The following is a 13815-nucleotide window of genomic DNA, read 5'->3' on the forward strand; positions in this document are numbered from 1 at the left end:
TAACTCACTGTTACACTCCTAGTAGCAGCAAAGAGTAAAAGCAGAAAGAAATAAAAAACAATAACAAATAATAATAATTAACCAAATAAAACCAGGGGATAACTTAAAACGAATTAACAAGAGAAAAGGTTTCAAATATTCTATACATTCGTTTTGCCTATTTATTTCTTGTATCTTTTAGAGTCTCAATATAATGCATCAGTTCAGTTTTAAATGGTATGATGTTAGGTTTATTGTTTGCCCATTTTTGTTTGTATATGGTATTTTCCATATATAATTAACAGATTTATCACCAAATTTTGTTCCAAACTCTTATTCTTATATAATAAATATATATATTTACCAGTTAGCCGAATCTTTAATTTTATGTGTTTAAATATTAAATATTCAATATCAATCCAAAAAAATTGGGTAAACACACATTCAAAGAATAAGTGTTTTATGGATTCTTCCTCTAAGTTACAAAAGACAGATGTAGTCTCCATGTCTCTAAAAAATCTTGAGACTACTTGTCTCACAGGGTAAATTAAATGAATAACTTTATATGTGACTTCTTTAACTTTATTGGTGAGACAGTATTTACTAGGTAACTTCCAGACCTTTTTCCATTCAATCTGATTATACAATGAATTCTAATATGGTTTGCATTTAGGTAACGATGTATTTCTGCATATTGTTTTTAATAAAAAAAGTTGTTACATTTTTTATCTAAACTCTCCACACCATTAATACTTATCTGAGTATTATATACGGAGATACACTCAGAGGATACATCATCTGATAAGAGTTGAATAAGGCCACCAGGAATGGCATCAGAAACTATTGCAAATTCTTTAGCAGTTACCGGAATCTTATAGTAACTGTCATATAGTAACTGTCTCACCATTACAATACCGTTATCATACCAGTTTCTAAAAAATAAAGATTTGTTTTTAAACACAATATTCTTGTTATTCCATATTACAGATTTGTGTGAAGAGAAGTTATGTTTATAAATGAGCAACCATAACAAAAAAGCCTGTCTATGAAAACAAGATAGCTTCATCGGAACCTTGTTTACATCAAAATTACATCTAAAAAAAAAAAAAACCTCCCAACTTTCCAAAAATCAGGTCAGGGATGATGTTCCATATTTTGTCTTTAAAGCACAAATAATTATTTATCCATTTATTCTTAAATACGCAATTAGCAGTATTAAAATAAAGTACATTCAGACCACCTTCTTCAATTGGATTGCATAGAATCGTCTTTTTTAAATAGTGTGGTCTGTTCTTCCAGATGAAATTAAACAAAACAGTATCTACTTCTTTTATGAGTGATTGTGGAACGTCTAATGCAAGAGCTGTATAAACTAAGCGCGATAACCCTTCAGTTTTAGATAATAACATTCTACCTTTCAATGACAGATCTCTCATTAACCATGAATTAATCCCCCCCCCCCCCAATAATTGGTGTAAAATTCAAATTATTTCTCTCCTTTTGATCTTTACAGATCTTTATACCTAAATAATCTACCACCTCCTTCACTGGTATACCATGTATGTTATTAAGGTTACAAGTTCTCAAAGGAAACTAAACACATTTTTTAAAGTTTAAAAATAAACCAGATACAAATGAGAAAGTATGAAGACAATCAACAGTTTTTTTTTTTTTTTTTTTTATTACATATTGGAAAAAAAGGGTAGTATCCTCCGCTAATTGGGAGCATTTTATTTCTTTCTTCAAAAGTTTAATACCGCAAAATGTATCTCTTTTAATATGTATGGCCATAGTTTGTGTTACAAGTAAAAAAAAGAAAGGGTGAGATTGGGCAGCCCTGTAGTATGTCTCTACTGATTTTAAACCTTGATGTTGTTCCATATGGCAACTTAATTGAACTGTTACAGTCATTATATAATGTTCGAATAGCTCGTTTAAAGAATTCTCCAAACTTCCTCTAAGAAGTAAACGCAGTTGCATCGCATCGTATATTCATTCCAAAAAAACAAAACAAAAAAAAAAAAAAAAAAAAAGAGAGAGAGAGAGATGTACCATGAAAAGCAGACCGGGCAGAAACTTGTGCTGCCGTATTGTTCCTACACCAACGTTAAAGCTCTGTCATCACTACGTGTCCGTTCAGATCGAACACGTTCTTGCGCTAAAAAAAGAGGACGCAGCGCAACAAATGCAACATAACGCAGATGTCTCTAGATGCTTTTTAACAGCTAAAATTCTTTTTTTGACTAACACGGCGTCTAAAAAACACAGTGCAACAGTTAATACGTCTGTCGCAAACGTAAAAAATGCGTTTGGTGTGTAAACGGCCCTTTTCTCGCCCTTATGCCATTCGAAACTTATATGACTTCTGTGGAACATAAAAAAGATTATGCAGGATGTTAGCCTCAGTCACCATCAGTTTTCATCACACCTTATTTCCACACAATGAAAGTGAATGGTGACTGAGGATAACATTCTGCATAACATTGCCACAGAAGACAGAAAGGCATACAGCTTTAAACCAACATGAGGGTTGGTAATGATGACACCCTCATAGTACACTTTCATCACCCAGATGTCTATTTTACGTGCTTACATCTGAAAGACTTTTATTTTTATTTTATTTTTTTTTTAGGATGTTTGCTCATCTGCATTGGATGTCAAAAAGACATTCTGCAGATGTCTTTGAGACGTTTATGATTCAGAATGTTTGTAAATCTGATCTTTTGAACATTTTTAGCAGATGTTAATTAAAATATGATACTTTCCAGATGAAACGGTCCTAAACAGACATACCTGAGATGGATCTGGACAGAATTTGAATTTTTGGGTAAAAGGGATATTCTGGGCTCAATACAAGTTCAGATCAATCGACATCGTTTGTGGCATATTGTTGATTATCACAAAAAACCGAGGTTACAGCGAGGCACTTACAATGGAAGTCAATGGGAGGGTTTAAAGGCAGAAATGTGAAACTAAAAGCACTTTCATAAATTGTTCTGTTAATTATTCGTGTATTATTTGAGCTGACATTGTTTAAATCGTTGTTTATCGGCAGGGTTTACAGCGTTTTGTTGTCAGGGCAATGAAGTTGTAAAGTTGGAAATTGCTTTACACAGAAAAAGTCATCAAGCAATTTTATCACACTTAAAAAATCATGTTAGTATGCATATTGTTTATACCTTGTGGCTATACTTTTGAAACAGTGAGAATTTTAATGTTAATGTATTGAGCCTATTCACTTCCACTGTAAGTGCCTTACTTAAAAAAAAAAAAAAAAAAAAGGAGGGACAACTCAACATTTTTGTGGTAATCAACATTATGCCACAAATGCTGTTGATTGAGATGCACTCATACTGAACCCGGAATATTCCTTTTACTATAAAATGACAAACATGGCTTCTCCAAATCTATTTATGTATTATATAAAACAACGGTATAAAAAGGTAGCTGGCAATTATGATTTTTTTCCCCCAACATCTTATGCCAAATGAATTCTGAAAACTATACTTCATGTAGTCTCTTAATTAATAAGAGGTTGTAAAAACTGCATGTTTAAAGATTTTTAGACTGTACACACAAAGAATGTTTTAGCCTATTTTTAAGATTTACACATTTCAATTTCATACCAAAATTCCATCAAATTGAACTGAATAATCCTTAAAATTAAATTAATAAAACTTAAATGTATAAAATTTTTATTTATTTAATTTGGTTAAAGATTATTTAATTTCATTTGATGGAATTTTGTTAATTAAATTAAAATGCGTAAATCTAGGGGGGCCTGGGTAGCTCAGCGAGTAAACACCCCTGGAGTTCGCAAGTTCAAATCCAGGGCGTGCTGAGTGACTCCAGCCAGGTCTCCTAAGCAAACAAATTGGCCCGGTTGCTAGGGAGGGTAGAGTCACATGGGGTAACCTCCTCATGGTCGCGATTAGGGGTTCTTGCTCTCAATGGGGTGCATGGTAAGTTGTGCGTGGATCGCAGAGAATAGCATGAGCCTCCACATGTTATGAGTCTCCGCAGTGTCATGCACGACGAGCCACGTGATAAGATGCACAGATTGATGGTCTCAGAAGCGGAGGCAACTGGGACTTGTCCTCCGCCACTCGGATTGAGGTGAGTAACCGCGCCACCACGAGGACCTAGTAAGTAGTGGTAATTAGGCATGCCAAATTGGGGAGAAAAGGGGGTATATATATATATATATATAAAATGCATAAATCTTAAAAATAGTATAAAATATTTTTTTTAATTTTTTGTGTACAAAAATGAAGAAAAAAGTTTTAGATGGAGTTTTAGCACATCACACTGCGGTCACTGCTTAAAATGTCATGTCAACTATCCAAAAAGTAGTTCAGCAAATAAAGAATTACACAAGTGGATTAAAGCCTCTTTAATGCTAAATCTCCTTTTTCTGTAGCCAACTAGATGTAACAACAGTTTTTATCAAAATATTAAAAGACATAAAAACATACAGAAAACGACTATAATATGAAATGCAATTCTTGTGAAAATGTGTAATTTGCCTGGCTTTTAAATCTCAGTGTACATGCTTAGCATCTACATCTGTAAAATGTTCTACTGAAATGAGTATGGCTTGTTAACATGTTATTAGCTAATTGTAACAAAGTAAATCCAAATTTCTAAAATTAAGACTTCTCCCAATATAAAACAAAGTCTACTATTAAAAATTACAATACATCATAAAAAATTATAAAAAAAAATAAAAAAAAACATTTAAAAAGCAGCTGTGATGTGGATCTATAGATGCCTGTTGTTGGTGCTCAGCAGTTTGGGATAGGCGGTCCCAATAGAGCGACCATGTCTATGAACCACCATCTCCAGCTGGTACTCATCCAGGTTGACCACGGCCATGGTGGTCTTCTCAGTGGACGTGAGGAACAGGATGGTAAAGATGGCCATCTCAAACTCAGGGCTCACACCAATAAAGGCACTGGCAACTGGCTTGACCAAACCATGCCAGCTGAACTGCACATTCAAGACATGATCATCCTCATCAGGCTGTGGAAGAAAAACAAGGTCAGATATTCAGTTGATTATGCAATTCTGTGCTTATGAAAGTCAAATGATTGGTTCATGAAGGCATACCAGGTCATTGCCTTTGGCTTTGTAGCCCTTGTAATCAAGAAGATCCTGCTTCTCCTGCAGGTAAATCTGGACCCAGTTGTGAAGACCCATGATTTCTCTGCCAAACTTGGTTTCCCCAACAAACACATGCTCAAATCCACTGGAGTCCTCCCTTGTTGAAAGAAAGATATGCATTTTATAAAAAAGGTTAAATATTCTATTCAGGGAATGAGAATGTGGGGGCAGCATGCCTAAACTCAACCTTGTGCCAACCAGATGTGTATGACACAACACAAATGAAGATTTTTAGAAGAATATTTCAGCTCTGTAGATCCTCACAATGCGAGTGAATGGTGGCCAGAACTTTGAAGCTCAAAAAAGCACATAACAGGCAGCATAAATGTAATCCTGTGGTTAAATCCATGTCTTCAGAAGCGATATGATAGGTGTGGGTGAGAAACACTGGAGTCTTATGGATTACTTTTATGCTGTCTTTATGTGCTTTTTGAAGCTTCAATGTTTTGCCAACCATTCACTTGCATTGCATGGACCAACAGAGCTGAAATATACTTCTAAAAATCTTTATTTGTGTTCTGCAGAGGAAAGAAAGTCATACACATCTGGGACAACATGAGAGTGAGTAAATGATGAGAGAATTTTCATTTTTGGGTGAACTATTCCTTTAATTGTCTTGAAAATAATGTCACAAGGCAAAAAAATCTTTTTTCTTTTGATTTTGGGGTGAAATGCCAACTGGACATGTGACCTGAAATCGATGGTTATGTGCATGTGAGGGTGTGTTATTCGCTCACCCTCCATTCCTGTCTCTATGGTAGAGGCGGAACCACATGTAGTATAACTGACTCTTAAACTGTCTCAGATCTGAGCGTGATTTTCCCTTTTCAACCAGGTACCTGTGTGCACGCTGGAGCAAAACAAGGTAATATTTTGTTATGACCAGATACAAGATAAAGAGATAAAAACGTGTATATTTTGACCAAATGTTCCGACCAAATCTACCCAGAATCAACATTAGCCACACCACAACCTTTTTCCAATTTATTTCTCCTTGTCATGATGTAGCTGCCAAGAACAGGGTGTGGCAGGAGACAACCACAATATTTTGGCTAGCAACAAAAAAGCTGAACAACATGTTCATTAGAGCATCTTTTCAAAGTAAAATATTTGAAGAAACAAGGATAAATGGACATTACACAACACTTTATTTTCAGGTTTTCATTTTTAGTTGTTTCAAGAAATCAAGTCCAGAGAGGATGAGACACATTCTAACGTGAGAATAAATATAATTTGAGTTATTAAGGATGTCCAAAGGATAATGAATTCATACCTTCATGACTGCTGTCTCTAAGATAGCATCCAGAAAGGAGTTATTTTCTGTCACCTCCTCAGCAGTCACCCTCTCTGCCACACCAGTGGACCGCTCATAGTTATCCAAAAGCTTCATGAAGCCTGTTGAGAAGAGCAAGAGCAACATCACCATTTAAAATCATAGAAGACTAATTATTCATTAACCAATTTAAAATGCACATTTATATCGATTACATTATTCTATTTAACCACATACATACAGTATATCCAGAATATGTGATGTGAATTAAGAAGACTTATATTCATAATTATATTGTGCATCTTCAAATGAACATTAAAGATTAAAATGTTTCTGGCACAGTGTTGCAACAAGCAACCACAATACAAACATTCCCTTATAAATCAAAAGGAGTGGCTGAGCTGAATTCAGAACTGAATTTAACAACTCAAAATTCCATCAATCAACTTTAAGACTAACTGCCTGCCTCTTTTTCAAAAACATAATTACATTACATAAATTATCTTGGCATGTCTCTGACAAAGGCATGTTTCAGCACAGCTCCATGCATAAATAAGCTTTTGTGCAAACTGTGCACTGAAAGCAGAACTTGACTAGCCCTGTGTGCATTAGAATATTTTTTTATTGGTGCTAGATTTGTACATTTTACAATAATAATAATTTTAAAAACATACGTGCATAGGTGGTGACAGAGTTCAGTTTAGTCTCATCAACACGGGAGAACAGTGGGGATGAGGCATGATCTGTCGCACTTATGCTTCCTTGGGGTATGTAACCAGCCTTGCCCTAAAATAAATTGAAAGAGTTTTAGATTAAATAAGTTTAAGGGACATACATACTGAAATGATTACTGTGAATGAACAATGTAGAGGGACATTAGGAAGTCCTGACACCTGTAGTGAGATTTTGTAGTCAGTTCCAGCCTTCAGGCGATTGACATCTAACTTCCAGAGCTCATTGAAAATATTGGAAAGCTCCTGGTTGACAGTTTGACTGGGAATTTAGGACAAACATTTATTTTACAAGACTTATCTGCTGATATGCAGTAAAAGAATATGGTAACACTTTACAATAAGGTTTCATTCGTTAACATTAATGAAATGCATTAGGTATCAAGAACTAACAATGAACAATATATTTTTTTACAGCATCTATTAATCTTTGCTAATGTTAGTTAATAAAAATACAATTGTTTATTGTTAATTCATGTTCATACATTTTAAAAGAACAGTTCACCCAAAAATTAAAATCCTCTCATCATTTACTCACCCTCATGCCATCCCAGATGTGTATGACTTTCTGTCTTCTGCTGAACACAAACGAAGATTTTTAGAAGAATATTTCAGCTCTGTAGGTCCATAGAGTGCAAGTGAATGGTGACCAGAACTTTGCAGCTCTAAAAAGCACATAAAGGAGCATAAAGGTAATCAATACAACTCCAGTGGTTAAATCCATGTCTTCAGAAAGGATATGATAGGTGTGGGTGAGAAACAAATCAATATTTAATATTTTTATTCTATCAATCTCCGCTTTCACATTCTTCTTTTGTTTCTGGCAATTCACATTCTTCGTGCATATCGCCACCTACTGGGCAGGGAGGAGAATTTATAGTAAAAAAAAGGACTTAAATATTGATCTGCTTCTCACCCACATTTATCATATCACTTCTGAAGACACTGATTTAACCACTGGAGTTGTATGGATTACTTTTATGCTGCCTTTATGTGCTTTTGGAGCTTCAAAGTTCTGGTCACCATTCACTTGCATTGTATGGACCTACAGAGCTGAAATATTCTTCTAAAAATATTTGTTTGTGTTCTGCTGAAGAAAGAAAGTTACATCTGAGATGGCATTAGGGCGAGTAAATGAAGAGAGAATTTTCATTTTTGAGTAAACTATCCCTTTAACTAATGTTAACAAATACAACTTTTGATTTTAAATATGTAATAGTACATGTTAAAATTAGCATTGACCAGGATTAATAAATGCTGTAAAAGTATTGTTCATAGTTAATTCATGTTAACTAATGTTGTTTACTAATGTCAACAATTGGAACCTAATTGTAAATGTTAAGAATATGGCTTTCTATGTAAAGGTACATTTGTGAATAATTTACCTTGCTGCATCACTGAAAGTGAACAGTGCCAACAGCATAAGGACGCACCCAAACTCATGCCTACCATATACAAAAATAGGAAACATTTTATAAATCCACTGTACATTAATAAAATATAATATAATGTTAAACAACTCAGTTCATGTACATGCAAATATAACAATATATGGTAATATAAAATATCATTTTCATGTCATTTCTAAATGCGCATTAATTGTCAATCTGCTAAATATTATATTATGCTATGACATAATTAAAATTCAGAAGAATTCCAATAGTTGACCTGGAAAATAAAACATTTCACATAAACTATAAATCACAAATAACAGTCTAATTAACAATATATTAACACAAAAAACCAACTCGTTATTTAAACATTTGGAGTTTTCCGTCATAAAGATCACCACTTTAAACTTAATGACCTTTGGTAAAATAAACATTCTTCTATTAAAATGAAAATGCTCGTTAAACACGTAGCCTACTGTATTTGCAAAACATGAAAAACAAATTTTCCACATACCCCTTGTTCATGGTTTTCGGTATAATGCTCGTGCACAGATGAAAATGAGCTATTTGTGCAGTTTTTCCTTAGTTGAAGGAGTGAATGGCCCCAGGCGATGCTCTCACGCCTGAATACACCCAAATACTTTTACTGAGTCAATCCATTTCTACCATTGAAATAGAACAAGTAGGTAGAGTGGCAAAATGCATTGAGCAGGATGGGCGGGCTTAGAAGCCAGAAAGTTCACTCTAATTGGTCGATAACGATTGTTTGACAATATCTTTACCCATTTTAACTCATTGCATTGTATTTTCAATTTACTAGCTATTTAAGGTTATGAATACCATTACTGAGGTGTGAACTATGGTCTATACCACTGCTGAAGCTGCACATAGTCCGCACGCTGAACCAAAGTGTTTCTAGCAAGTCAGTCCACTGTCGGCCATCTTTGGAACGCTCCCGGGAGGCTATTTCCTGTCATGACAGTGCAGCTCCTATCTACTTGAATAGAGAAAGACCAAAATCTCCAAAACGGTTGGTCAAGATTACGATCAAAGAACATATTTCAAATCAGCAAGAAAATCTGACTATACTGGTATCACAAATTGTGATTCTTTACCTCACATCACGCTAAAAAATAAATAAATAAATAAAAATAATAATAATTTCCCTAGCTTGTATAGCTAATGCGCATGCGCGTTCTTGAGTTGATTGACAGGCAATGTCTGTATATAAAAGGTGATTGGCTCTTTTAACTGTAAGGCGGGACTTTCTACATCCGTTGACCGTTGAGCGCCAGAGCTTACAATTTCTCCCATTCATTTAAATAGAAGTGGCCCATCTCTGCTAAATACTCACTGGCTGGACCTCATTCTCATATGGTACCCGTATCCTTTCTCTGCGCTACTCAGGATGGACCAATCACAGTCGTTTGTGATTATTGGATAATAGGCATTAATCTAAAAACTTGTAGCGATTACTGAAGCATCTTTTTATTTGCATGTCGGATAAAAATCCCTGAAATGGTTAGATTTAAAAGATTATACATTTTAGTATAGAAATCCATCCAATAAGAAAAAAAAAAAAAAAAAAAACGTCCTGAGATTTGAATGCGATTCATTTGAGGCTTTGTGAGTCCTCATGCGCCCCCTGGAGGAAGACAACACAAAGACAGAAAGAGTTATTCACTTTAACTATTTGTTTCTGAGAACTTGGGGAGGAGGGAACTCCATGCAAGTCAAACGCAAAGTTTAACATTGGACGCATGATAATTAAATTATTTTCGGGACAAATGATAATGATGTATGAAAACTGAGAGGACAATAATAGGCTTTAAAATATTATGCAACGCTATACAATAACCAACTATACAGATTGTCCAGCAGATGGCGTTTCTCACTTAGCTATCTGGATTCAGCCATAATCGTGGCTGTCAATTAAAATGCCCACATTAGACAAGTGCTGTCCAATTCAAAGTTACCATATTTTTTGTAACGGTATCTATTGTGTTTTGGCGGTAACAATGGTTTACCATGGTAAATTTCAGTAAGTGTGTGTATTCGAAGTGCACTCTAAGAAACTTAAGCTCCATTTATCTGTTATATCACATACTACTAAATTCTTGAAAGACTTTGTTTCTTTGTCAATCCTAAAACTGAATATAAGATGTACAACACAATTGGTTTCTATGTTCCAAGTGAGCTGTGAAAGTTTAATGGGAGGGGCAAGCTCAGAAGTGACACCAGTATTACTCCAGTGAAGTTGGTTGTGATTGTAAAATAATATTATTTGTGTGACTGATTGACACCAGTGTACAAAAAACAAACAAACAAACAAAAAAAAAACAAACACTGCATGCCTTTTCACTGTTTTATATTTCAGTACTTTATTCCCCTTTTAAAATGAGTAAAAGTCAACAAAGTACAAACATGTAATGCTGAAATGGTTATGAGTGGCACAATATCTTTTTAAATATATTTTCAGTCACTTACCAATTTTGTGCACATGCCAGTATTGCATTAAATATTCATGCTACATGATGGCATTTCCATAAAGAACATTACTGATATCCTTTAAGTACTGCAGCAATGTAAAAATAATTCACAATTAACTTTCATCAAAATAACGCACAATATTTTGCTAATATTATTCCAAATTAGACTTAAATAACATGCAAATGCAAACTTTTACAAACTGTGTGTAAAATACAATGTACAGAGTTTTGCATGCAAATGCATTAAGCATATGCCATATCAAGGAGTGTAATGGCTTGTTAAACCATGACTAAAAACAACCAAAAAACCAAACAACTAGACCGTTAGTGTCATTATATGCTCGTGACTGCACCTGGATCATTTGAGAATATCAAATTTAATGCTTTAAAATACTTTCATTATTGGCAGTGTACAACTATTACTTAATAAAATATATCTTTGATTTTGACTGAAAGTGTCATTGTGCTCTTTTGCCATCATAACAACTAGGACAAACATAATTTAAGCTGGCTGATTATAAGAAATGCACATGTCTCCAATGACCAGCAAACTACAAGTAGGACTGCTATTCATTTTTGTTAGAAGTCACATCAAATCAGTTCACAAAACAACTTTATCCACTAACATTCTGTAAAAAAAAATGGGGCAGACATTCTTCCATGTACCTTCAGGAGACATTAACAACTTCCATATGCATTGTTTAATTATTTTTTTTTTCTTAAAGTACTAAAATAAAAGACAATGAAATGTGACAAATACTTTAAAAGTGTGAGTTTTTATGAGTTGACATGAGTGGTTCTGATTGATATACTTGGCATTGTGAGAAAGATGCGTAGGTGGAGGTGTTGGCAAAGGAATTGGCACAGTCACTTCCGATTAAAGCAGCAGCGCTAGGGGCGAGACTGGCCCTGCAGTGCCCTCACACATTGGAGTCATTATTCTTCACACTGGCATTGGGGAATGACGTGGACATCACCTTAAAGAACTCATCCTCCTTCAGCATACTCTGAGCACAAAACAGAATGCATTGTTTAGGCTTAAGGACACTACTGTACATACAGGAATGCATGTCAGATCAGATATGCATCTGCTTGCTACCGTTAAGTTGTTGATGCCCTCAGAGAAAGCTCCAATTTGCCTCACTGTCCCTTCAGAGTCCTCCATCTATGCCAGAGCAAACACAAAGTGAAACATCTGACCTGATCACCAGACAGCCATGTTGCCGTACAAAGATAAAGCAAAGTAAATACGGTCGATTTTGATTTCAATGTTGACTTCAAAGCATCATTTAATCTTCAAGACATCCATCCATCCATCATGAAACTGAATGCCTCTATAACTCTACCTGATCAAGTCGATCGAGGTCATCATCGTAGATCTGGAGCTCCATGCCTCTGTAGCCCTTCTGGAAGCTTCGTCCTTTGGGCATCTCCACGTCCATGGGACAGACATACTCTTCATTGTCCTCTTGCTTCTTTTTCCTTCCAAATCCACCAAATGCCAGCTTATGGGGCTAAATGTGGTGTAGACATAAAAATGAAGCCATAAGTAATTTCAAAGTGCCAACATATACTGTATATCTCGTGCCAGTTAGATAGCCTGGACATGTTTTGCATCATACCTTGACTTTAGCAGTGGCAGTGAGTAAAGTGTAGTCTGGATTCTCTAGACACTCTTGTTTGAGCTGCTGGGCCTCAGAACCCACCAGCAGGTTAAAGTGAGTGGCCAGATGCCGTCGCAACAGAGTCTTATTGGGGGGGATGTTTAGCAGCAGAGCCATTGTCTCCACATTAAAGCAAGGTTCCAGCACCTGAAACGAAGAATAAAAAGTTATCCACTTGAAAAAAGTCCAACTTTACTGGTCTTTTCTTAAAACAGAGACCTCGATGGGCTCAGGATAATCAAGTTTTCTCTTAACATGGTTTGGCCAGTAGATTCCAGTCCATTCCCAACATGACTAATTTACTTTTATCACACTTTTATCCAAAACAACTTACTGTACATTAATGATGGACATTACCACTGAAGCAATCTGGGACTAAACCAACAACCTTTCAGGTACCGACCAATATGTTTAACCTCTTCAACTCTGGTGCATCTCTTGGCTGCTGCAGTAAATTTTCACACCCAAATTTAAAATCTCACCTTATACACATACAGTGGTCAAACTGCATCAAATTGGTCTCATTTGACAGAACCCCCCCCCCCCCAGTTTTTAAGAAAAGAATCCAATAATTCATAAATAATATTGTACACGTTTACAATCTTGATGATTTTTTTTTGTATCTTCCTAAGTCTGGGAACATGTAATTCCTGTTCTTTTTGCCTTATCTCCTTGCAAAAAGCCGTATTTCATTACATTAGATGGCAGCACTCATCAAAGTGAGCACTCACACATGCGCTCGCCCATAGACAACAAGTGTATATTTAGAACGCATAGACTATCCTCAGTGTTTCACTGAATATCTCGGCTTCTGAGTTGCCTAGAAGATCAATCTTGGTGTCGTTGGAAAGTTGAGATCCTTGCGATGATCTCAACTTTTCATCATCAACAGTTGAGAACATATTTTATGCTTTTTCTACTGGATTGCATATTTATTCTGAACATCTGAGACATAATATTTGATTATTTACCCAGGCAAGCCCTCAGACAAGTAAACTATGTCTCATTTGAAAGAAAACAGCCTACGGTCAGAGATGATATAGAGTTTCTGGCTATTTGGGGCTTACAGAAGCAGTGATAAGTGGTGGAAATAAGCATATGCAGTTTTAATAATCTTTTAAGCTT

At 35.3% G+C, this 13815-nt stretch overlaps 2 protein-coding genes across 9 annotated transcripts in view; both read right to left on the reverse strand.

Annotated features, from left to right (window-relative positions):
* Positions 1-4357: 4357 nt before the first annotated feature.
* endouc (endonuclease, polyU-specific C) lies at positions 4358-9213 on the reverse strand. Its single transcript, XM_051657391.1, has 8 exons — positions 9052-9213; positions 8532-8591; positions 7309-7408; positions 7090-7201; positions 6416-6537; positions 5880-5992; positions 5089-5239; positions 4358-5001 (listed from the first exon to the last, which is right to left on the reverse strand). The coding sequence occupies exons 1-8, from the start codon at positions 9060-9062 to the stop codon at positions 4741-4743; spliced, it is 930 nt and encodes a 309-aa protein (XP_051513351.1). The 5' UTR covers positions 9063-9213; the 3' UTR covers positions 4358-4740.
* A 1681-nt stretch (positions 9214-10894) lies between these two features.
* Positions 10895-13815, reverse strand: part of LOC127417368 (liprin-beta-1-like) — a 69229-nt gene continuing 66308 nt past the window's right edge. For all 8 annotated transcript variants that reach the window (XM_051657364.1, XM_051657362.1, XM_051657357.1 and 5 more), the window contains 4 exons: positions 12649-12837; positions 12373-12540; positions 12126-12191; positions 10895-12033 (listed from right to left, as the gene is read on the reverse strand). In XM_051657364.1, coding sequence (XP_051513324.1) covers positions 11947-12033; positions 12126-12191; positions 12373-12540; positions 12649-12837 — 510 coding nt within the window. In that variant the 3' untranslated portion in view covers positions 10895-11946. The remainder of the gene's footprint in view (positions 12034-12125; positions 12192-12372; positions 12541-12648; positions 12838-13815) is intronic.

The sequence above is a fragment of the Myxocyprinus asiaticus genome, chromosome 26 (assembly GCF_019703515.2).
Source record: "Myxocyprinus asiaticus isolate MX2 ecotype Aquarium Trade chromosome 26, UBuf_Myxa_2, whole genome shotgun sequence".
NCBI classification, from domain to species: Eukaryota; Metazoa; Chordata; class Actinopteri; order Cypriniformes; family Catostomidae; genus Myxocyprinus; species Myxocyprinus asiaticus.